The sequence below is a fragment of the Crassostrea angulata genome, chromosome 5 (genome assembly GCF_025612915.1).
Source record: "Crassostrea angulata isolate pt1a10 chromosome 5, ASM2561291v2, whole genome shotgun sequence".
Classification (NCBI taxonomy): Eukaryota; Metazoa; Mollusca; class Bivalvia; order Ostreida; family Ostreidae; genus Magallana; species Magallana angulata.
The window spans coordinates 14,034,807-14,061,995 of record NC_069115.1 but is presented as its reverse complement, the minus strand read 5'-3'; the positions used below and the strand labels follow the sequence as shown (position 1 = coordinate 14,061,995).

The window sequence follows — 27,189 nt, the reverse complement described above, 5'->3', positions numbered from 1 at the left end:
CCCTATTTTATGACAAATTCGTAAAAAATTACAGCTTAAAAAATTACCCGTTATACGGTATAATGGCAGCGATAATTATATTGAACACGAATCTGCTTTTCAATTGCTTTTGTAGAGTGTGTTTAAAATATCATGGCCGCAATTTATTTAATTCATATATTCCTAATTCCAATTCCAATTGGAGAGTAGAGAAGGGGGGAAAAATATCATGGCCGCGATATATACCCCTATACTGGGATAGTATACTGGCTGATGTCAGCTATGATGGGAGCTGATAAATGTTTACCTAACACCGATGTGTATACGCAATACACAGGTGTTAGCCCCATTTTCTCCCACCTTAGGGCAACCATTTAGAATATCATTCATGCAGTACATTCTATGTTCTTTGTAACAAAAAGATTCACCAAAACAATATGTTTGGTATTCATAATATGTTTAAATTATTACAGACTGACAAATAAACCCACCATTATACCACCTGACTCCCCACCAAAAAAGAAAAAAAAAGGAATTCCAAATTAAGCCTTTTTTGTATGTGTATGCCTGAAGTTGGTATGGGAGGGAGGGGGGGGGGTCATTGATGAGAATTAAAAATAAGAAAGCGTTTCAATATTTCACGTACAGCTATAATAATACAATATATATCTTGAAACCCCTCTTGAAATCAAGGAGGTAGATGACAATTATTCTAATTTCATGGCCATAAAATTTTAATTTTGAACCACCTCTCCAATAGCCAAAGAAAAAGCGGGGTTTTCATTATTTCACAGTCAAAACGTTTTGAACCCTCTCTCTAGTGGGAATTCAAAATCAATGGAGGATTAAATGATTTGCAGCTATAATATTTTGAAAACCCTCATTACTGGTATTACATACTAGGGATGCTATAATGATTGTATGGGAATTGAATGTTTACCAACCCTGTGTATATACAGTACACAGGTGTTAGCTCTCTTTCTCCCACCTGATGACAAACATAGAGTAACTGAGTGTACCAAAACCATGAAGTTGTTAATAAGATCTAAGGGGGTTTAAAATATTTCATAGACACAATATCCTGATCCACCTCTCCAATTGGAAATAAAAGGGGTGTCGTTCTATATTTTCTAGCCATAATATTTTGACCACATCTCCTAAAGGAATATGAATTAGGATAGGTTTAGATATTTCACAGCCATAATAGCAATGAGCATAAGATGCAGGGGGGGGGGGGGGGTTAATATATCGCAAACAAAATATTTTTAACCCCCTTCTGAATAGCAATGAAAAGAAGTCGGGGTTCAAATATTTCACAGCCATTATTTTTTTAACCCCCTCTCCAAAGGGAATTTGAAATAGGAGACGGGTTAAAAATATAGCGGCCATAATATTTTTAACCCCTTTACCAATTGGAATTGGAAGTATGAATGGGGATCAATATATCGCAGCCAGAATATTCTGAACCCTCTTTCAAAAAAGAATTTGAAATAGGAGGGGGTTCCATTAGATAATCCCAGACTTCGATTTTTAGGGGTTTTTTTAAGGAGGGGAGTGATTTACAAATGTTTGATGACACAGGAAATGTTACAGAATATCGGGAATACATACATGTATAAAGAATATGTACGCGTATTCTATTCATTTATGCATACATACCAGAATCAACACCAGAAATGACGTAGATAAATATTTCTTCGTCGTTAGAAGAGTCGTTCGTGTCTAACTGTATGGAAATAGAATTTCCAGTGGAGGTAACAATTTCGAAACCTTCTCTTGTTCCAACAGCGACAGATGTAGTTGGCAAAATATCCCCTGATAGTCAGAGTGAATGAATAATTGGTACGATGTCAAGCTTAACAAAAATGATACATGTAATATGTCTATAATATAACTCTTAAGCGCTTTACACAGTTATTCAAAATGACATAATAAAACAGGAATAGTTTACATTAGACTGCTAACACAAAACACATGAAAAGGATTTAGATTAACTTAGATCAGGAGAACAAAATAATCGCAATCACCATGTAAAACCTCTCAGATATAGCATTACACTAAAAGAAACGCATTTCCTAAAAAACTACGCGAGCTTATTCATAGATTTGATGTTTTCCGAGTAAATCAAATTATATTTATACCGGTATTTTTGTTTTAACCGGTATAATATCAAAATCAAAATAATTTGAATATAATCTTAACTATACACTAGACTTACTAAAATGTTAGACTTATTATTTTAAACATAACATTTCATCCCTTGTTGTGGAAATGTTTTCTTGTAGCGACCTTTAACCAGAAACAACGCTATTGAAGATGCATTTTCTTAATTAATATTTAAGTTCATACCGTTTGAATCTCTCAGAGTTATTGTATCCGTTGCATCTTTCGTTATATCCGTAACACCAAGAACAATTCGCAGGTCTGCTTCTGTAATGAATTTCCAGACACATGTCGTGGACCTGTGTATAAAATACAACTTAGATTTTTTCACCAATCGAATATTTGCACAGCATACTGAAAAAAAATCAATTCATATGGTTTTATCATTTATTACTAGTATTCATATTTTATGTTCGCATTGTAGCAAGATCCACCGGCATTTTTTAACCATAATTGTGCCACGATGACGAATTTGGCCGGTTAAATATATGTCATCGGGTTCGGAATTGTTTGAATTATTACAATATAGAAACAGTCATACATATTTGAGGTGTTTGTCCGAGCCCTGCCGGAAACTGAGATGCTGTCATTGTTTGATTCGCGTATATTCAATTAATGTAGTTATACATGTTTTCTTTGATTTCTGAAAGTTCTCAAATAGTAAGGTGTTCCGTTTCCAACGGAAGACCCTCTTGTACTACGGTTTCATTTTCTTTATTAGGGTCTTCCGTTTCCAACGGAAGACCTGATTGTTATTGCTTTATTTCTTTTTAGCGTCTACCGTTTCCAACGGAAGACACTCTTCTTATTCTACGGTTTCTTTTTCTTTATTAGGGTCTTCCGTTCCAACGGAAGACCCTCTTGTTCTTCTTCGGTTTCTTTTTATCATCATACTTTTTCTTTTTTTTTTCTGATTCCTTTTCGGCTTCATAACTCAAAAAGTTTTTAACCGATTTTTATGAAACTTTCAAAGAAAATGTGCAATTATAATGCCCCTAAGATGTTAAAGTTTTTATAGCAACGTCACTTCCGTTTTTACAATACGTCAATTTTAAAAATTTAAAAAAGTCATTTTGTCCGCGGCTTTTTTCAAAAACGCTTCAAAAAGAAAGTTGAAATTTTTTGAGCTTATATATTGATCATTTTGCCTCTGTTATAAGGCTGGAAATGAAAATCCCTCACTTCCGGTCGAAACCGGAAGTAAATCAAATTTTTCGAAAATTTGAATTTTTTGAACAAATGAAAACACGTATATGTATTTTGTAGGACTTTAAAAGCTGAATCTAATTCCGAATACTGTTTTTTAATCGGATGATGCATTGGGGTTTAAAAATTGATTTTTTCGGAAAATTTGATTCCACGTTTCTTGGTTTATAAAAACAAAAAACTAAAAGTTAAATTAACTCGTACCAAAAATAAATGTTAAGTCGTGCTTGAACACATTCGGATTTTTTTGTTAAGTCGTTCTTGAAATCGAATAGGTTTTTGTTTATTCGTACGCAGAATCATTCGGATTTTGTTAAATCGTACCAAGAATTATTCGATTTTTGATCTTTTCGTTTTAGGTGATCTTGTTACAGTCGGTTCAAGCATATCTTTTACAACATACACCATAGCATAGCATAGCATAGAATTGAAATCTCATAGCATAGCATTGAAATCTCAAATCATAGCATTGGAATCTCATACCATAGCATACAATCTCATTCGTCATATTTTACCATAGCATACCATAGCATAGCATACAACATTCTTTTACCTCGGTTTTAAATGTTTTTCTTTGAAAAAATAAATGTTTACATTAAAGATTTGTGGGAAACTTTTCTTTCTTATTATTTTACTTCAAAATGTGTGGATATCCTCTGTGTATGGAGGCGTTTTTGTTCAAATCTCATAGCATACCATAGCATAGCATACCATATCATTGAACCCTTCATTTTATTTTCTCATAGCATAGCATACAAATCTCATAGCATATCATACAAATCTCATAGCATTTCATTAAAATCGCATACCAAAGCATAAATTTGTAAAAGAAATGCATGAAATGACTGTATTGGTTTAATAACTTTGCTTCTTACAGGAACATATAGCTTTAATTTCGACATTAACGAAAGACCCACTCGTTGTTTTGCAACGAGTTTTGCTCTAGTTATTATACTTTTTCTTTCTTTTCTTCTGACTCCTTTTCGGCTTTATAACTCAAAAAGTTTAGAACCGATTTTAATGAAACTTTGAGAGATTATGTGCAACTATAATACCTCAAAGTTTGTATAGTTCTTTGAAAACGTCACCTCCGTTTTACGTGAGGTCATTTTTAAATTTTTCAAAAAGTCATTTTGTCCGCGGCGTTTCTCAAAAACGCTTTAAGATAGAGGCTTGAATTGATAATGGTTATGATTAGGTCGGTTTACCTCTGTAATAAGGCTGGAAATGAAAATCTGTCACTTCCGGTCGAAACTGGAAGTGAATCAAATTTCTCGAAAAATTAAATTTTTTGATCAAATCAAAAACGAAAATGTGTGTTGTAGACCTTTTGAAGCTGAACCTAACACTGAAAACCGTTTAAAAATCGGACGATGCTTTACAGAGATATTAGGCTTTAAAAATTGATTTTTCCGGATATATTGATTCTGCGGTTTTGGTTAAGAAAGTAGCATCAAGTTCTTGGTTTAATTAACGTGTACCTTAAAAATTAATTGTTAAGTCGTACTTGAACATATTCGGATTTTTTGTTAAGTCATTCTTGAAATCAGAAAGGTCTATGTTTAGTCGTACTTAAAATCATTCGGATTTTGTTAAGTCGTACAACGAATAATACAATTTTTTCATCTTTTTATTTTAGATACTCTTGTTATTGGTTTAAGAGCTCTGTAAGAGCTTCTTACAGGAACTTCCAGCTTTACTTCCGACACAAACGGAAGACCAACTCGTTGCTTTGCAACGAGCTTTGCTCTAGTTATTCTTTTTTTCCTTTTTCTTACTTTTTTGGAGCGCTATTTCTCAAAAACCTTTCAACCGATTTGCACAAAATTTTCAGGACTGATAGACCATGATATATATATGCGCTACATTTTTATAAATTTTGCAAATGATGATGTCACTTCTGGTTTCAGGTATTGAGGATTTTGCAAATTTTTAGCGGTCATTTTGTCCACGCATCTACTCCATAACTATTAATGATAAAAGCGTGAAGTTTTCAGGGATTGTAGATGAATGTCTGTAGATGTACCCCCCTGTTATCCAATTATGAAAATTGCTCAAGGCCTCGAAGCTCGCCTGAACTTGAAAATTAGCAATAAATTTTTTCCCGAAATTTTTCCACTTTTCTGTAATATCTTTTGACGTATAAATATTTTGACATAACATGTAAAGCGAAAGTTGTTTCAAATTTCACGGGCTTTCATTTGACTCTAAAGTCTTTAAACAATAACTCTTTACTGAACAAAAATTTGTTATCAATTGTAGAAGCAAAAATGTTTATTGTAGAGCTGTTTATCTATGCAGTACCATGCCTAAGTCATATATTACGTAATTAGAGGTTTCAAGGGGCCATAATTTCAAAACTTTGATCACAATATCTGATAAAGGAAAAATATTTTGAAACGCAATGTAGAACAAAGTTGCTCGAATAATGATCTGTACAATATGCTTTCTTATTTCTTATTTTTGTTGATGGCCCCATTAAGGAGTTTAAGGGTCGGCCCCTAAAACACAATTGTTCAGATACAATGTATCTCGAGAACGGTTAACAATTCGTGAACACTTCTTGAACAAAATATGTTTATATTTGCAAAACCTTTCCTGTCATATCAGGAAAAAGGGGCTGGCCCCTACAATTAGGGGCCAAGGAGGCATTAAAGTCTTCTTACGATAACTCTTTACTGAACAATAATTTGTTATTGATTATAGAAGCAAGAATGTTCACTGTACAGCTGTTATCTTTACAGTACCATAAGTTCAAAACTTTGATCATTATTATCTGAAAAAAGGAGTAGTATTTTAAAAAGCAATGTAGAACAAAAAATGTTAAAGAGAATGTTCTAAACAATATGGCAGCTTTTCCAACGGAAGACCTTATTGTTTTCGTTCGTTTTTTTTCCCTATTATTTTTTTTTTACTTACGTATTTTGTGTACGCGATTTCTCAAAAACTACTCGGCCGATTTACATGAAACTTTCAGATCTGATAGATATTGCTCTGAACCTTATTGTAAATTTTTTTTAATGTTGACGTCACTTTCAGTTTTGAGATATTTACGATTTAACAGTTTTTGGAGGGTCGACTTGTCCACGAAGGTTCTCATAAACTAAAAAAGATATTGAGTTCAAATATTCAGGAATGATAGATGAAAGATTGTAGATATGTAATAGGGCATTTATAATTTTTCAGCGCTAAAAGCGCCGAAGTTCGGTAGCGCTCAAAAAATGAGATAAAAGAGCGTTGTGATTTTGCATGGTTTTCTTAATTTATCTTTTTTCCCGGAAATATTTTGTTAAAACATGTAGAACAGAAAAGATTTATGTTTAAAAGAGCTTTCATATGACATCAAGAAAAAGGAACTGGCCCCTCAAGTTAGGGACCTAGAGTTCTTGAAAGTTATCGCTTTATAACTCAAACGTGGTTAAGATTTCGATATGGCTGTCGCTGCAAAAGTTGTTCATTATGATCTTTTTAATGTCGTGACAATAATATTTTGTTCGGGTATTGCGTAATATGAGTATAAAAAGCTAGACTTGTTACCATGTATTAGTGTTTTATTTGGCAAATAAACGGGGTGTTTGTGCGTATACCTGACTTTATATAAAGGGCACCAGTTTACATACGGAAAGTGTTTAAACATTTAAATTATTTTCTAGTGAAACACATTATTGATAAAAGAACTCATTCTTTGCAATGCCTTTGAGTCGCTTTTAAAATCTAGCTGGATTCGGAGCTGCGTTTGTGAACACCCTTTGCCCGCGGCCGAGGAAATAGGTCGCGGCTGGACTAGCGAGCGGTCTGCCGTTATCTAATACACAAGATTTGCGTCTTGCTGTAATGCACACACGTGTTTATTTATGTAGCTTCAAATACAAAAACTCCGATTTTAAAAGTAAATAAGAAAGATTACAATTTTATCTACTACCATATAAAGTGAGTTAATAAAAAAAGGTTACACTTTTACCTACTACCATATAAAGTGTACCAGGATACATGCGGAAAGTGATTAAACAGTTTAATTCTATTCTAGGGAAACACATTATGGATAAAAGAATTGCCTCTATACAATCCATTTGAGTTGCATTTAAAATCTAGCTGGATTTCGAGCTGCATGTATGTAAACAATTCTACATATCAGATCCCTTGCCCGCGGCCGAGGAAATAGGTCGCGGCTGGACTAAAAGCGAGCGGTCTACCGTTATCTAATACACAAGATTTGCGCCTTGTTGTAATGCACACATGGCTTTATTCATGTAGATGCAAAAACACAAAGAATTCCGATTTTAACGATATAAAAGAGTAAAAGAAAAACGATTATACCATTACCTACGAAGTAATGCTGTTTTGTATCGTAATTGAAAAGAAAAATAGTGTGACTGTCATTGAAATAAGGCGTTCTTTGTGATTTTGTCTATGTCATGAAATAGTATTATTGTTGGAAAATGAAATTCAGTAATGTCAAACCCACCACGTTGGGTGTACATTTACATAGCACGGGCCGAGGAGATGCCGCGCTAGTGAACAACCGATTTGCTGTAGTCTCGGACACATGCTTCTCGTGTATATACTTTATCACACAATTGAATGTTCATTAATTCTTTATTAAATTATTTTTATTTTCAATTATATTGGTAAAAGATGCATCAAACCATTGATTGAAATCAAAGTGCGTAAAGTAAAAACAAATGCGATCAATGAATATAATACAATGTGTTACAGTCGTACTAGTTGAAATGTAAATACATTCACCTGTGTCTATTTCTGACATTTTGCTGCTCAGAATTTAATGCATTACATTACCTACTTCGACAAAATATAGGCGATTTTCACAAAATGATTATTCCAACACACACATCGTAAGTATCTGTAATATGTGATAATTCATTTGGCTAACAAAATATAAGAATCTTTTTATGAGGCAAGAGAGAGAGAGAGAGAGAGAGAGAGAGAGAGAGAGAGAGAGAGAGAGAGAGAGAGAGAGAGAGAGAGAGAGAGAGAGAGAGAGAGTTGAAATATATTTCAAAAGCGTTCGAGATAAGGCAATTTTACATGCTTGCGGTAGGTGCGGGCACGATAAAACTAACCATTTTTGGACAATTTTTTTAAATATTCAGGCCGTAAAAGACTAAGGGTCACACTATTCGTTTAACATTTGTTCAATGGTAGTCTGATTCATAAAAAAGAATATTCATTGCTGATTTTATTCTTTTATTAATTAGATTTTATTGTTTGTTATTGAAATTTTATTTTGAAAGAATATGCAAGTTTTAAAAAAGTTTATGTACATTCGATGAGTAAAAGTTTTGATTGGATTCGGACAGTTTAAGATCGAGTAGAGGACAACCACATGATTAAAAATACTTCTTGTATGCTTTATTATGTATTTTCTGTCTGATTAGGACTGTTCGTTCCTAAAAGAAGCGCTCGGCGATCGCGTAAAGAACGTTCTGTTAAGTACAACACCTGATTGGAGTACATGCTTATATGTATTTTATTAAAGCGAAATTGTAGAGGTTATGGAGTCATTAAGCAAATCAAATTTGCCAATTAAGCAATAGCAGTTATCCAATGCCTATGATTGATAATTTTACACGGTAAGTTAAATACATGTAAATAGGAATTTTAAAGCACTACCCGTCCCCTTGTAAAGAGCTTCCGTTTCCGACATTCTTTTCTTTTATTAACGATTTTTGTGCCCGCATTTTCTCGAAAATGGCTCAAATGTTGTTACAGGGCCCGATAAGGAGACCCCTAAAATTTCTTTCTCAAATATATCTATCCAGAGCGGTATGAAATTTCAAACTAATTTGTGCATATTATATGTGCATGAAATGACAATTTTCCTGTAACGTAACAAAAATTACACATTGTGAAATCTAAAAGTTTCTAAAGAACTGCGAACGCTAACGCCCGTTTCCCGCCTACATTTTACATCCAAATATTTTGGAATTTCTGTCAGATATTCAAAAACTATAAAAAGTATAATCAAATCCTAATCAATTTATATCAAAATAAAATTTGTAATCAAATGAATTATCTTAAAACAAAAGTTTTGCTAACGCGGTGTCTTAAAAAATGTCATCGAAATGAGTGAGGAAAATATTTTTTAGCGGCCAATATGTGCATAAAAACTTAATAATAACATATTTACGATAGATATTAAAGTAAAATTTTATTTTAATTCATATCTGTTAATTATTTTTTAAAAATTTTCAAAGCAAAATTCTTTTTTTGGAATGTATTTCGGTCTGTAGACATATGTCCCCCCCCCCCCCCCCCCCCGTGAAACAACAAACCCTTTGGTAAAAATATGCTAAATAGCAATAATAAAATTCCCTCAAAAGGAATTTTTGTTTCACAGGGGGGAAAGATGTTTTAAAAACATTTCTGTTTTCCGTTATTTTCTATTATGAAATGAGCTATTTTAACCCAAAATACAAAGTTATCTCTCTTTGTTTGACCAAATCATTTGTATTTAATGAAAATATATATAAATGATTACATTATAATAAAAAATAACTTTGATTAGACAACTTTCAAAAAATGACTTTTAGTTAGGCGGTTAGACAATGCTATCGTTCGTAGTCCTTTATCATTGAAATTAATATTTTTAGACGACCAATGCAGTAAATTTCTCTAGCCGAGTCTTTCGTTCAACAGCGCATCGATTGAACATTTCAGCTTGATTTGCAACAAAAGGGTGAAACGACCATGATATTTGACAGATTAGGATAAAAGGAGTTTAAAAGTTATGGATACAAAATACAAGTGCGATTATATTTTGTAGGAGAAAAAAATAATAATTAAAATCAACATTTGCCATAAATACAAAATTTTATCATGAGAATAGTTTATATTTTAGATCCGCCGAATATTTCCATTTCTCCTCATTGTTTGGTGCCTGATTTGAAATTATAACGTTTCGAGGTATAATGAGGGAATGACAAACGATATCGGCAGTCTTACTCCCGCAGTTTTCTGAATCACGGCCTAAAAAAAAATGGGGTGAATTTATAATCTAATTATGGGAAAAATGCGTATTTATTTATAACAAGACTTAACGGTATAAACTGAAATAAGTTGCTACTTTGCATCTACATTTACAGTTGTTTAAATCAATAGCAACGACAGAAAAATTGGTCGATGATTAAGAATTAAGTATCTCGCAGAAGGCCGATCGATCGATAAGTGGCCGGACTACGGGAGATAACTCTTACTAATTATAAGCAATCGGGTTTTTTTTTTCCATCGCGGCGCCGTACAGAATAGACAGATATAAGAAGGGATGACTTCTTTAAATTAGGCGATCAAATGGCTCTAAAGTCCTTTTTCTGTAGCCCTTTACTGAGAGATATTTTGTGAAAGGTTACAGAGGCAAATATGTTTATCTTAAAATTATGTATCCAAGCAATGTACTGATCTTATCATGTGTTACGAAATAAGGGTTATTTAAGGCCAAAAGTCCAAAATTTGATCATCCATTTCTTAGAAAGAAAAACATATTTAGAAATGCAGTACCAAATAAAATTGTTTAAAATTATGTTCCTAACAATATGCAACCTTAAGAATTTCGTTAAACGGCCCCTATAAGGAGATAAGGGATCGGCCCCTAAAACGTTCCTTTCCACATAATTAAAAAAAAACTGAATCAAATTTCTAAACGCTTGTTGATGAAATGTGTTCAGAATTAAATGAACTTTTGTTTGATATCAAGAAAAGAGGCTGGCCCCTCAAATAAGGGGACCAAAGGCCTTTAAAGTATTTTATCTATAGCCCTTTGCTGAGAGTTATTTTGAGATATGTTATTAAAGCTAAATTAGGTATAATACGTTTATATATCATAACAATATGTTTTTCTCTTGCGTTACCTAATTAAGGTTTTAGGGGCCAGAGGTAAAAAAGTTTAATCCTTTCTATTTTAATTGGAAGAAATGCAAGTATTTGAAAAAAAGCAATGTAAGAGATGTTTTGAAAAGCGATTCAAAAAAGCATTAGTACTCCACTCTTCTTTTCAAAATCATGTTTTGTTGTCAAAAATCAAAGTCGATGGTGTCATATTTCCTTCTAAGAAATGGACGGAAGACCTCCTTGTTGCTCGCGACGAGATCATGTCTAGTTATTTTTCTTCTTCCGTTTTTTGTGCAGCGATTTCTCTGAAACGGATCGGCCGATCGTCATCAATTTTTCAGATATAATATATATAACTTGATAGCAATTTTTTTACATTGAAGACTTCATTTACGTTTTTGAGATATAGAGATGTTTTCAATTTTTGTATGGGTATTTTGTCTGCGGACGTTCTCTTAAATTAAATAAATTTCTACGGTTGGTAGAAGAAAAATTGTTTTGCATGGTTGTTGTTTTATACGTCTAGCGCTAAATGCGCCAAAGCTCGGTAGGGCTCGACAAGTGAGATTTGAAAATCGTCGTTAATTTTCATGTTTTTCTTCATTTATCTTTTTTCTGGAAAATATTTTGTGAAAACATGTAATATAAAATTAGTTTAAATTTACAAGACCTTTCAGCTGATATCAAGCAAAAAGAGCTGGCCCCTTAAATTAGGGACTCAGAAGGCTCTAAAGTATTTTATCTATAGCTCTTCACCAAGGGACATTTTGTAATAGATTGTAGAAGGAAATATGTTCATCTTACAGTTAGGAAGCCCAACAGCATAACGATTTTCTGATGTGTTACGTAATTAAGGGTTTTCAAGAGTCAAAAGTCCAAATTTTTGATCATCTCTATCTCAAACAAGAAACATTTTTGAAATGTAGTATAGAATAAAAGATGCTAAAAATGATGAACTTAACAAAATGCAACCTTTAAAATTTAGTTCAGCGGTTCCAAAAAGAGATAAGGGACCGGCCCTAAAACGTTTGTTCTGAGATATCTCAAGAATAGTAACAAGTTTTATAAACATTTTTTGAACACAATGTCTTTAAAATTAAAAGACCTTTCATTTAATGCCAAGAAAACGGGGCTGGCCCCTAAAATAAGGGTCCTAGAGGGCTTTATAATCTTTTTCCTATAGGTCTTTACCGGGGGATTATAGAAGCAAATATGTTTATTTTACAGTTATGTAGCCTAATAGTAAAGTGAACTTAATGACATGCAGGCATTAACATTTGGTTCAGCGGCTCTAATAAGGAGTTAAGGGACCGACCCCTAAAACGTTTTTTCACAGATTTCTCAAGAACGGTGACAAATATCTAAACACTTGTTGAACAAAGCTTCTTAACCTGAAACAAAATAGAATCTGGCCCTTAGAATGTAGACACTTTTTCTGTTTTAAATGATATTTAGCTGTTAAATAACAAAATCAAACATAAATCTCAAATTCTAAAATCAGACGGTAGACCTCCTCGTTGCTCGCAAAGAAATCGTGTTTAGTTAAGGTCTTCCGTTTCCAACGGAAGACCTTATTGTTTTGTTCGTGTTTTCCTATTACTAAGGTCTTCCGTCTTCAGGGGAAGACCTTCATGTTTTTCTACGCGTTGTCATTCTTCTATATTATTATTTTTCTTCTTGATAGTCACCCTTAATTTCTCAGCCATTTCTTAATTGATTTTAATGATTTTATCAGGGATGATGTCTTAGATAAATGTTTTTTTTTTGCATTTTACTTCCTGTCTGAAAATGCACTTCCGCTTCTGAATTATCTCCCCTCAAATTAGGGGACCAAAGGGCTCTAAAGTCTTTCATATGTAGCTCTTTATTGAGAAATGTACACAATTATAGAAGCAAATATGTTTATTTTACAGTTATATATCCAAGCAATGTAATGATTTTATCATGTGTTACGTAATTAGGGGTTTTTAGGAGCGAAAATCCCAAATTTTGATCAGCTATATCTCAGAAAGGAAAACTTTTTTGAAATGCAGTATTGAAAAAAGGATGCTCAGAATAATGTATAAAATCATATGCAATTTTCAAATTTTGTTAAACGGCCTCTACAAGAAGATAAGGGATCGGCCCCTAAAACGTTCCTTTCTCATATATCTCAAGAACGGCAACAAATTTCTCAACAGTTGTGGAACAAAATGGGTTGAGATTTAAATGACCGTTTATTTGAGATCAAGAAGAAGGGACCGGCTCCTAAAATTAGGGGACCAAAGGACTCTAAAGTATTTTATATGTTGCCCTTTACTGAGGGATATTTGTGACGGTTATAGAAGCAGATATGTTTATCTTACAGTTATGTATCCAAGCAATGTATTGATTTTATCATGTGTTACATAAGGATTTTTAGGAGCGAAAATTCCAGAATTTAGATCACCAATATCTAAGAAAGAAAAAAATATGTTTGAAATGCAGTATAGAAAAAAAGATACTGAGAATGATGTACTAGATAATATGCAATTTTCAAAAATTCGTTAAACGGCTCCTATAAGGAGTTCAGGGATCAGCCCCTAAAACGTTCTTTCCCATATATTTCAAGAAAGGTAACGAATTTCTAAACAGTTGTTGAACAAAATGTGTTGAGATTTAAATGACCTTTTATTTGATATTAGGAGAAAGAGGCTGGACCGCAAATTAAGGAACTTAACGGCTCTAAAATCTTTCATCCGTAGCTCTTTGCTAAGGGAAATTTTATGAAAGGCTAAATAAGCAAATATGTTTATCTTACAGTTATATATCCAAGTAATGTAATGATTTATTTATGTGTTATGTAATAAGGATTTATTTTTTAGGGGTCAAGAGTACATAAAACTATGACCACCTACATGTATATCTCAAAAAGGAAAACATTTTGAAATGCAGTATAGAAGAAAAGATGCTCAAAATGGTGTACTTTACAAAATGCAACCTTCAAAATTTTGTTCAGCGGCTCCAATAAGGAGATAAGGAACAAAGCTTGTATCACTGATACAAAATAGTATCTGGCCCTTAGAATGTTGACCCTGTTTTTCTATTCTGAATCATGTTCAGCAGTTCAATAGCAAAATCAAGATCGAACATATATCTCAAATTCTGAAATCAGACGGAAGACCTCCTCGTTGCTCGCAACGAGATCGTGTCTAGTTATTATTATTATTTTTTTTTTTTAATTTTCTGCACGCTAGTTTTCGGAAATGGCTCGGCCGATTTTCATGACGCCTTCAGATCGGATAGATATTAATCTGAACCTTAATGAAAAAAAATATTTCAATGACGTCATTTCCGTTTTAGAGATATTGACGTTTAGAGGGGCAGCTTGTCCAACAAACTCCTCCTAAACGACAACAGATTTTAAATTCAAATTTTCAGGAATTGTAGATGAATAATGAAGTTTTGTCTAAAGGGAATCATTTATGTCTGGTTCAAAAGGCGCCGAAGCTCGCCTGAACCCGAAAATGAGATATAAAAAGAAGTGATTTTTCTTGGTTTTCTTTATCAATCATTTTTATCGAAAATATTTTGTGAAAACATGTTAAACAATTTAAATTCAACACAATCTTTCATTTGACATCAGGAAAAGGGGCTGGCCCCTCAATTTAGGGGCCAAAACGTCTTTAAAGTCTGTCCTCTATAACACTTTACTGAGAAATATTTTGTGTTTGAGAAGCAAAAATGTTTATCTTACATTTATTTTACTTTACATTATTAAAAAAAAAATATGCGTTACGTAATTATGGGTTTTAAGGGGAAATAAGTCAAAAATTTCGATCACTTATATCACAAAAAGGACAACTATTTTGAAAAACAATAATAAAATAAAAGATGCTTAAAATGATGTTCTAATTAATATTCAACCATTATAATTTCGTTTTGTAGCCCCAATAAGGATATTGGGGGCCAGCCCCTAATACATTCTTTCCCAAATAGCTTAAGAACGCCAACAAATTTCTAAACACTGATTTAGCAAAACATGTGTAATATTAAAAGACCTTTCATTTGACATCAAGAAAAAGGGGTTGGCCTCTCAATTTAGGGCCCAAAAGGGCTCTGAAGTTTTTCATCCATAGCACTTTACTTTATATTATCATGATAACCTGTAAACTAAATTCCATTTCAATATGGTCATCCTATGCGAAGAAAATGAGCGGAAACTGCAAAAAAGTAGAATTTTTCTACGTTCAAGGGCCATAACTCTGTCGAAAATTGCTCGATTGTACCCAATATCAAACTTGACCTAGATATTCACATGAAAAACCTGTATTCCAAATTTCATTTCAATATGTTCATCCTCTGCGAAGAAAATGAGCGGAAACTGCAAAAAACTAAAATTGTTCTTTGTCCAAGGGCCATAACTCTGTCGAAAATTGATAGATCGTACCCAATATCGAACTTGACCTAGATATTATCAATGTTAACCTGTATATTAAATTTAATTTTAATATGTTTATCCTCTGCGAAGAAAATGAACGGAAACTGTTGGTGGACCGACTGACCGACCGACAGACCGACCGATTGACATACAGCAGCAAAGCAATATGGCCTCCCTTTTTCGAAGGCGGGCATAAACAATTTCATGCGTTATGTAATTAGTGATTTTAAGGGGCTCGAAGTAAAAAAAAATTATTACTTTTATTACAAAAAGGGACAACTATTCTGAAAAGCAATATAGAATAAAAGATGCTTAAATGATGTTCTAAACAATATTCAACCATTATTATTTCGTCTTGTGGCCCTATTAAAGATATAAGGCGCCATCCCCTACAATGTTTTTTTTTTTCCAGATAGCTCAAAAACGGTACCAAATTGAACAAAATATGTCTAGTATCAGAATACCTTTCATTTGACATCAGGAAAAAGGGACTGGTCGCTCAATTTAGATACGAAAACGGCTCTGGAGTCTTTCATCCATAGCACTTTACTGAGAAATTAGTGAGTTATAGGGTCCGCTCCTAGAATAATTCTTTGCCAGGTATATGATGAATAACTGTTAAACAAAATGTGTTTAGTTGTAAATTCCCTTTCATTTAATACGAAGAAAAAAGGACCTTACTGCCATGTACCAATACAATATGATATTTTTCTCGAGTGTAATTAAGGGTTTTTAGGGGTAAGAATATCAAAATTTTTTGATCACCTATATCTCGTAAAGGAAAAATATTTTGATAAGCAGTATAGAAGAAAAGATGCCCAACGTGATCTACTGAACAATATTCAAGCATCAAAATCTAAAGAACAGTAACGAATGTCAATATATTTAATGAACAAAATCTGTTTAATTTTAAATTCCCTTTCATTAAAAATTAAGAAAAAGGAGCTGGCCCCTAAAATTGGGAACCAAGAGGGGTCCAAATCTATTCCAAATATCTTAAGAATGGAATAATTTTTAAACACTTGTTGAATAACATGTGTTAAGAATAATAATTTTCTTTATGAATTATAAAGAAAATAGGGATGGTCCCTCAAATTTCGAACAAAGAGGGATCCAAATGTTTTCAACCAGAGCGCTTACAACAGAAATAAAATAATCTCTGTCCTTATAATGAAGACTCCTTTCTTTTATGTTTAAATCATGTGTAGCTGTTAAAAAGCAAAGTCAGGGTCATACATACATGTATCTCAAGTTCGTAAATCGGACGGAAGACCTCCTCGTTGCTCGCAACAAGATCGTCTCTAGTTATTTTTTTTTTCTTACAAATTTTGTGCACGCGAAATCCCGAAAATGGCTCGGCCGATTTTCATGAGACTTTCAGATCTGATAGATATTGATCTGAACCTTATCGGATTTTTTTTTATTTTAATGACGTCATTTCCGTTTTAGAGATATTGACGTTTTAGCGATTTTTAGAGGGGCAGTTTGTCCATCAAACTCCTCCTAAACGACAAAAGATAATAAATTCATAGTATCAGGAATTGTATATGAATAATTGTAGTTTGTTTTAAAGTGAATCATATATGTTTATTGCAAAAGGCGCCGAAGCTCTCCTGGACCCGAAAATTGAGATAAAAAATGTTTAGTGATTTTTCCTGATTTATTTGATCTATCTCTTTTATCAAAAATATTTTGTGAAGACATGTACAGCAGTTAAAGTTAAATTTTACAAGAGCTTACATTTGAAGTGAAGAAAAAGTGTTTGGTCCCTCAAATTAGGAACAAAAGGGCTCTGAAGTCTTTCTTTCATAGCACTTTACTGAGAAATATTTTACAATATGTTTAAAAAGCAAAAATGTTCATCTGAAATTTAATTAACTATATATTATTAAAAAAAAGTGTCATATATTACGTAATAAGGGGTTTTAAGGACCAGAAGTCGATAACTTCGATTCGTTATATCTGAAAAAGGACAAATATTTTGAAAAGCATTATAAAGTAAAAAAAAAATGCTTAGAATGATGTTCTAATCAATAAACAACCATCAAACTTTCGTTATGTGGCCACGATAAGAAATTAAGGGGTCAGCCTCTAAAACGTTCTCTCCCAGATAGCTCAAAAACAGTAACGAATTTGTAAACACTTGTTTAGGAGAACGTAGAGGGACAAGCAACTGCTTTAAAAATCGCTAAAAAGTCAATTTCTCAAAAACGGAAGCGATGTCATCAATATAATTAAAATCCTATAAGGTTTTAATCATTACCTATCAGATCTGAAAGTTTCGTGAAAACCGGTCGAGTCGTTTATGAGACATTGCACAAGATTTATAAGAAAAAAATAATAATAACTAGACACAATCTCGTTGTGAGCAACGATGGGGTATTCCGTTCGATCTTCAGATGGTGATATGACATCATTGACTTCGCTTTTTGATAACAAAACATGATTTGGAAATAGGAGTGGAGTACTAATGGTTTTCTGTATCGCTTCTTATAAGCTCTCTTACCTAGCTTTTTCAAATATTTGCATTTCTTCTGATCACAATTAAAAAAAAGATTAAACTTGATTACGTCTAGCCCCTAAAAACCCTAGTTAGGTAAACGGATGAGAACATATATGTATTTACATTGTAAAGATATATAAACGATTCATTTTGCTTCTATAACGTTTAACAAAATATTCCTCAGTAAAGGGCTACAAATGAAAGACTTTTGGTCCCCTAATTTGAGGGGCCAGCCCCTTTTTCTTGATATCAAATGAAAGGTCATTTAAATCTAAACACATTTTGTAAATTAAGTGTTTTGGAATTTGTTACCTTTCTTAAGATATATGAGAAAGAAGGTTTTATTGGCCATCCTTATTTCTTTCTAGGGGCCGTTTAACGAAATTTTGAAAGTTTCATATTATCTAGTATGTCATTTTGAACAAACTTTCTTCTGTACTGCATATTAAAATCTGTTTTCCTTTCTGAAATATTGGGAATCGAAATTTTGGACTTTGGCCCCTAAAGGCCCTAATTACGTAACACATGATAAAATCATTACAGTTCTTAGATACACACCTGTAAGATAAACATTTTTGCTTCTATAAAATTTCACAAAATATCTCTCAGTAAAGGGCTACAGATGAAAGACTTTAAAGTCGCTTGGTCCCCATATTTGAGGAACCAGCCCCTTTTTTTATATCAAATGAAAGGTCATTTAATTTTAAACACATTATGTAAATTAAGTGTTTAGTAATTTGTTACAGTTCTTGAGATATATGAGAATGAATGTTTTGGGGGCCGATCCGTTATCTCTTTTAAGGGGCCGTTTAACGAAATTTTGAAAGTGGCATATTACTTAAGACATCATTTTGAGCATCTATTTTTCTACTATACTGCATTTTAAAATCTGTTTTCTTTCTGAGATATGGGTGATTGGAATTTTGGACTTTTGGCTCCTAAAACCCCGTAATTCCGTAACACATGATAAAATCATTACAGTGCTTAGATAAATAACTGTAAGATAAACATATTAGCATTATAATATTTGACAAAATATCTCTCAGTAGAGGGCTAGAGATGAGAGGCTTTAAAGCCCCTTGGTCCCCATATTTGAGGGGCCAGCCCTTTTTTCCTGATATCAAATAAAAGGTCCTGAAAATTTTTTTTACATTAGATGTTTTAACAAAATATTTTTCAGAAAAGAGATAAACAAACAAAACTTTTTTAATCTCAATTTCTAGGTCCAGGCGAGCTCCGCCGCCTTTCAAGCCAGATAAAAATTAAAATAGAATCACAAATATTAAATCTCTAAAAAATGGCTAAAACGTCAATTTCTCAAAAACGGAAGTGACGTCATCAATATATTCAAAAATCTATAAGGTTTAGATCACTAAATAACATATCTGAAAGTTTCAGGAAAATCGGTCAAGCACTTTTTGAGAAATCGCATGCACAAAAATTGTTAGAAAAAAAGAAGAATAACTATACACAATCTCATTGCGAGCAACAAGGTGGTCTTTCGTCCGATTTTTAGAAGGAAATATGACATTATCGAGTTTGATTTTTGACAACAAAACATGACATGGAAATAGGAGTGAAGTACTAATGGCTTTTTAGTATCGCTTTTATATGTTCTCTTACATTGTTTTTTTTAAATACTTTCAATTAAGATAGAAAAGATTAAACTTGTTTACCTCCGATCCCTAAAAACCCTTATTGGGTAACGCATGAGAAAATTATTATATTCCTAGGATATACACCTGTATAAACGTATTATACCTAATTTAGCTTTAATAACCTTTCAAAACATAAATCTATATATAATGTGTAAAATCGATTAAAGGCTATTTTCATTTCAATGGTTTCTTTTTAAATTTCAAATGTTTATCTTACATTTAATCAAGATGCTAATCGATTCAAAACAGCATGATCGATCTCAATTTAATGATTTCAAATCCGTCTGAACCATTTGAATTGAACTTAATGGTAAAAAAATGAATACAATTTATATCAATAAATTTTTACTTTGAAAAAGAAAACATATCTTTCTCTATTTCTCTGAATTAAGAAAGAAGATAATAATTTTTCTATTGATCGACGTTTCAAAGAAAAAAAATGACCGGGAAACTACGCGCATTGATGAAACAGTTTTCAAGTCAAATTTTTCTTTGATAGTCAATCAATAGAAAAATTATTATCTTCAATTCTTATCATTTAATAAAACATTTTAAAATGAAAAAATGTGGTGTCATTGATCAAAAATGTAAATAATGTAAATGAAGTGGCGCGTATGAATACAAAACAACAACAGCAACAATATTCAAAATGGATGCGCCTTCAGCTGATGCAAAGCTATTGAGCTAAATTTAATGGATTAAACACAGATCGTGAGTTAAAATCTGAACCGGTTGAATTGAAAACGAAAGGAAAATGCATGCGATAGCTTGTGATATTATTCACTGTGCAGAAAAAATCGTAATACTAATAAAACTAATTTTCATGTGAGATCGCTGGAATATGCAACTGGACATATAATGCGATCGTTGACGAAAATAGCTGATATGTCGACAAAGAATAGTATGTATAAGCGACTTTTGTAAACGTTGTGGTAACTAGATAGCCAGTGATGTACTAACATGGTATATCTGCCACTTGGAGTGCGCCGAAGGAGTTGATGCTTTACTCATAGCTTTTTTTACGACGCTTATACTGATGACCGATCATGTACGTGTGTAAATTTAAGAATTATCGCTACAAAATTTGAACAGCAGTGTTACCGTGAAAGTTTATAGGCCTATTTGTTCGTTATGATATTCGTGGAAAAGGAACAGCCAGCCTCGCTGTAAATGTTAATTGATCTCAAACAGACGAAATCGTGAGAAGACGCTTAATTTTCTGTTTCGTGAATCAAATAATGTGTTTTGTTTATTTTTGAAGGTTAAACTTTTAAGTTCTTATGTTTATAAAGTTGTATTTTGTTTGCTGACAATAAAACTGACAATGTTACATTTTAACGACAGTGTTTATTTTGAAATTCCCGTTCTATGAATAGTGTTAGATCAGAACAGTTGAGAAAAAAGTTGATCCGGCGAAACTTTTATTGATGCAGGTATCAAAGAAATTTTTCGCCCAATCAGAAGCGCCGATATCTCATCAAATGAATACATATTAAATGATATTACTTTCATGCAATTTTCGTTTGCTCAATTTAAAATTTATTGAATTTCTAAAAACTTGATTTCTATAATTTATTTTATATTAGAGCTTTGTCTCAGGTGAACTTACAACAATGAAAAGCAAAATATTTGTAACACTTACACAGGAAAGCCATTGGAACCTTTAGGTGGAAATCTGAAACCCCTTGGATCGTAGCCATCAATCTCGATTTCTGCACTGCCGCCTGAACATGCAAGGTCACCTAAAATAGTTGAATGGAAAGGAATATCAATGCTTTTGGTTGAATTACTCCTTGAAATTAACTGAACAGGATACATTTAAATTAAAACAGTGTTAACATTATCATATATGTTTTTTTTTTAAATTAATACAATACGGTTAGATTTGTAGAATCTGAACCATTTTTATCACTAAAACAGTTTTTTGAAAAACAGCATCAATTAATCAGATCATTGTAAATTTATCAAAGCCCAAACATTTTGCAAGAATCGTGGTATATTTTGGTATAACATGAACAGTTAACATTGCAATAATAAATTGAGCTTTAATCGGTATTATAGAGGTTTTAAGAATTCCAATCGCAGAGTATTACATTTGTAATAATTAATTTAAATTAATAAACTATGTTCATCAGCTTTAAAAATTTTTTTAAAGATGTTTTAATTTAAATAGTCCGATGGTCACTTATGAAAAAGGCAAGTGTTACATGCAATATGGCCTGGCTCTCGGGTGTTTACCTTTAAAATATCAAGGCAATTAAACGTTCCTAAACTGGTGCATCTTTTATTAAAAAAATGTTAGTGTGGTTTCCTGAATTGACAGTCAAGTAATACATGTTAAAAATGTCCCTGCATTGAGGCTAGAAACAAATTTTAATGGTTATTATTTTTGCACAAGTACACCCGTGATTTGTAAAAATAATTAATGGAAGCTAAATTCTGCCTTGTATCAAGTAGATGCCCCTGCTTGGTATTTTCATCTTTTATTAGTAACAATAGATATACAAAATGAGCAAGAGTTGAAATTTGTATATACGCAATTTTGTAGGTTATCTGCTTATTTTCATTTCATATATTTTATTGAGGGAGCAGCACTTTAAAAAAAAAATGAAACACCCCCTTAGTTTGTATTCGGAAGAAAATACTGATTTGTTTAGTGAATTTAAAATAAAATAGATTTTGGTATGCTTTCCGATCTCAAACACATAAAAGTTGTACATTAAACACTCTCGAAAAAAGCATATGCTTAAAAAATTGCAAGCTAAATCACAACACCAATACGATTTGTATTTAAGAGTATAGTAATTGTTTGAAGATTATGATCCGTTTATTTATGAAATGCGAAATGTTAAAAAATTGACTGATTCAGCTCTTTTCTTTACACACATGTTGTATGCCTAAAAAAACCAAGTGTGATGTCAAATTACCAAGTGTACCGCGATTGGTCAGTTGTTTAATATATTAAACGTTCCTGAACCTACTTGAATATAAAATTACACGCAAAAGTAATTTTCAATGTAAATTAATGCATTCGCATAGATTACATTCAGGTGTTACTTTTTTGTGCAGTTTTAATGACTTATTGATGTGTGTGTGGTCATAGTTAAAATTTACCTACTTTTTGGTAGTCGCGATGAATTAGTAGACCCAATAGTGCTGTGCAAAACAGTAATGACTGGGTATACACCAGTCAACAAATTTATCCGTATCATGTTACCTGTTGGCTGTAAGCAAATTTTGACGCAACCGAACTTGAAGGCATTAGTTGTACATGAGTGTTTTGTTCATAATTACAAAAACTCTTCATGAAATAAATATCTCTCATTATATTTTAATTCACAAATTAATCGAAAACAAACATGTACATTGTAATGACGAACGATGGACAACAGCTGAATCTGACTGAAATCTGTGAACTAAGCAGTTAATTCACTGTATTAGGCGTTATAGAATAATCATTCTAACATATAGGTTTTCTGAGGTAATATCTTGAATATGACTTAATAAACAGAATTTGGAAAATTTCTTTTCGAAAATATTTTCACCGATTAAGGTTAATTAAAACCTTTCGCATGGAAAATAAATTTAAATGTTAACTGTTTTTGTAAAACGCTCATCTAGCTGCAATTTTATTGTAACTGCATGTAGTTGATTGGATGGTCAAAATAGTAGCCATCAGTTCTGTTCACAGTTTTGGATTTAACATGTAACTTAAACCTATCAACTGTAATTAAGGATAAAAAATAATGTTTTAGCTTAAAAACTTGCATATACTTGCTATATCTTTTAAAAGATCACTGTTTTTTAGGAGATTACCTAAGTCGTAAAATAGCAACGACCATCTATTTCTGTTATGCCCGCCAGTGACAAACGTGTATTAAGTTACATCACAGCACAGTCACTCCTGCTGATCAGCAATTCGAAGTACCTAACCTATCTATTATCCTATGAATATTAATTATACTTGAGAACATCCTGGTTCACAGCAAAACTAAGATCAATATCGCGAAGTGTCGGGGTTGTTAGTTCTATAAATATATCAAAAATGATGACCACTGTATTTCTGTAAATAGATACCGTGGCAATATACAAGGAGTTGAAGATGTTGTAAATATTCTTGAAGTAATTTTTTGTATTAATTCTGTTTCGATATTCATTTAAAGACACTAGGATATAAGGTTTTACAAGAAAAACAGCTAGTTAATCGTAGTATACCTGTCCATTTTTATAGTCTGCGGGTCTGAAAAGAAATGTCTAGCACCTTTCTTTTAGTAGTTTTTTTTTAGCTCACCTGAGCTGAAAGCTCAAGTGAGCTTTTCTGATCACATTTTGTCTGTCGTCCGTCTGTCCGGCAGTAAACTTTTCACATTTTCAACATCTTCTCAAGAACTACTCGGCCAATCTTAACAAAACTCGGGACAAATCATTTTTAGGCAACGGCATTCAAAGTTGTCAAAAGTAAGGGCCACACCCGTTTTCAAGGGGAGATAATTAGAAATCAATTTTAAAAATTGAGAAATTTTCAAAAATCTTCTTGTTGAGAACCATTTGGACAGGAAAGCTGAAACTTGTGTGGTAGTATTATAGGGTAGTGTAAATTCCAAGTTGTGAAAAACATGACCCCCGGCGGTAGGGTCGGGTCACAATGGGGGAGGGGGGGGGGGTCAAAATTTTACATAGGAATATATTGAGTAAATCTTAAAAAATCTTCTCCTCAGAAACTAATCAGCCAGAAAAGCTGAAACTTGTGTGGAAGTATCCTCCGGTAGATTCAATGCTGTGAAAATCATGACCCCTGGGAATAGTGTGGGGCAGAATGGAAGGTCGAAGTTTTACATAGGAATTTTTCTTCCTATAGGAAGTATCCTCAGGTAGTGTAGATTCAAAGTTGTGAAAATCGTGATACCTGGGTTAAGGTGGGGCACGATGGAGTTTCGAAGTTTTACATAGGAATATATAACTGACATCTTTAAAAATCTTCCTCTCAGAACCTAATCAGCCAGGAAAGCTGAAACTTGTCAGGAAGCATCCTGAGGTAATGAAGATTCAATGCTGTGAAAGTCATGATCCCTAGGGGGTAGGGTGAGGCACAATTGCGGGACGAAAATTTACAATGGAACAAATGGAGTAAATCTTTAAAAATCTTCTTTTCAGAAACCAATCAGCCAGAAAAGGTGAAACTTATGTGGAAGTATTCTCAGGTAATGTAGATTCAAAGTTGTGAAAATCATTATCCCTGGGTGTAGGGTCGGGCAACGTTGGTGGGTCGAAGTTTTACATAGATATATAGAGAGTAAATCTTTAAGAATTTTCTCTCTCATAAACGTATCATCCAGGAAAGTTGAAACTTGTGTGAAAGCATCCTCAGGTAGTCGAGATTCAAAGTTGTGAAAATCGTAACCCCCAGGGTCAGGATGGGGCCACAATGGAGGGACTTAGTTTTACATAGGAATGTATTGAGTAAATTTTTAAAAGTCTTCTTCTCAGAAACTAATCAGGCAGGAAATCTGAAACTTGTGCGGAAGTATCCTTAGGTAAAGTAGCTATATAGATTCAAAATTGTGAAAATCATGACCCCCGGGGGAAGGGTCGGACCACAATGGAGGGTCAAAGTTTTACATAGGAATATATAGAGTAGATCTTTAAAAATCTTCTCGGTAACTAATTAGCCAGGAAATCTGAAACTTGTGTGGAAGCATCCTCAGGTAGTGGAGATTCAAAGTTGTGAAAATCATGATCCCTGGGGGTAGGATGGGGCCACAATTATTATGAATATGTTCTGTGCAAATTAAATTTAATGCCAAAATTTCATTGCGACATTTAACCTTAAATATCAGTACGTTTGTGGTCTCTAAGTATTAATGAAGTAAAATGTCTCGAAAATCTTTTGATATGAAAATATTTACGGAACATATTCCTAAATGACCTTTATAAGCTTGTGCATTTTTATGTGCGCAAATATAACATTGTTTTTGTATGAATAAAACTGTAGTATCTCCATTGTCCATAAAACCGAACCCTGCTTGGAGCTACACATTGGCATAATCAAGAAAATGAAAATTAATTTTGATAAAAAGGGAGATTATTTTTCGTACCATTTTCATTTATTGTTTCATTGTATTTCTTTTGTTAACTTATGATGTAAAGAAATTAGTAGAAAATAGTGTTTTAATGGAAGCTTTTAAACGCTATGCAAATTTTTACACATATCCTTAGGGATACAATGTTATTGAACAATGAGAAAAGATAGAGATAGATATCCATTTGATCAATTTATCGGAATCACACAGCTCGACAATTCGGTAAAAAGTACTGATATGGTTTTGTAAAACACCACAATAGGAATAATTGTATATAGATATCACCCGGGTAATTCTAAATGTAATATATTCAATTCAACAACATGAAGATAAAAGTCTCCTCAAATCCATTTTTATTTACCAAATTTGATCTTTGATATTGCTGAATCCAAAAGGAAATCAGATGAAGTTTAAGAGAAACACAAATTAAATTTGCAATCAAACCTGACGAAAAATGCTGAACAACAAGAGAAAGAGAGAGTTGGGGGATACACAGAGTTAAAGGGTTGAAGCGATGCACGGATATATCGTATATCCGGTATGAATTTTTCATGTTTTGAGAATAAGAAAATGGAATAGTTCTTTTATTCACACAATCCAGGGATTTTTTTTTATTTTTTTTATTTTATATTTAAAGACATAGATAAATTTAGCGTTGCTTTGTACTACGATATCAGAGATAAGTTTTAAAAAATGATGAATAGTCAAACATCACAACTCGAATATACGGTTTAAAAAAGTTTAAGAAGCATACATAGAAATTATATATCTCTAGAATAAATAATTTTCAAATAACTATAGTGTTTCAAAGAATTGTGCACAATGTGAAACGAATTGTAATGAAAGTGTAGATAAGTTCAATTTAAAGACGTTTGGTGGCGAAATATGCTAGATATGACTTGATAAAGGAGTAGTACTCACTTGTCATGAAACTGCTGACAATCATAATGTTAAAAGCAGCAACAATCCAAACAGGTCTAAGCAACATTTTTACTCTGATTCATAAACGCTTACCCTACGACGTGTTATCGCATGGTACTGTTTCTCGTTTATGCAGAGTTAATGAATCAGAACGTAGGGTTAAATGCAATCAACACGGATTACTCAATTGGTTATTCAGCCAATTAAAATTATATGTTGATATGAAGTGACATCATACATGCGCGAATCTAGAGGTGGGGGGAGGGATTTTGGGAATTTTTTTTTCTTGATATGAATTGTTTGGAGCAGTAGGTATACTACGTTACTGGCCCTCCCCCCCCCCCCCCCCCCGCCATGGAATAGGAATTTCATGATTTTGGGAATTTGTTTATTTTACAAGGTATTTTTTTGAAGTTATAGGTATATAATGTTAAC

At 32.7% G+C, this 27,189-nt stretch overlaps 1 protein-coding gene across 1 annotated transcript in view; it reads right to left on the bottom strand.

Moving 5' to 3' along the window:
- Nucleotides 1-26,874, bottom strand: part of LOC128184243 (dorsal-ventral patterning tolloid-like protein 1) — a 59,464-nt gene extending 32,590 nt beyond the window's left edge. The window contains exons 1-4 of the mRNA XM_052853664.1: nt 26,755-26,874; nt 21,396-21,495; nt 2,329-2,441; nt 1,639-1,794 (exon numbers count right to left, since the gene is read on the bottom strand). Coding sequence (XP_052709624.1) covers nt 1,639-1,794; nt 2,329-2,441; nt 21,396-21,495; nt 26,755-26,821 — 436 coding nt within the window. The 5' untranslated portion in view covers nt 26,822-26,874. The remainder of the gene's footprint in view (nt 1-1,638; nt 1,795-2,328; nt 2,442-21,395; nt 21,496-26,754) is intronic.
- Between the last annotated feature and the right edge of the window lie 315 nt (nt 26,875-27,189).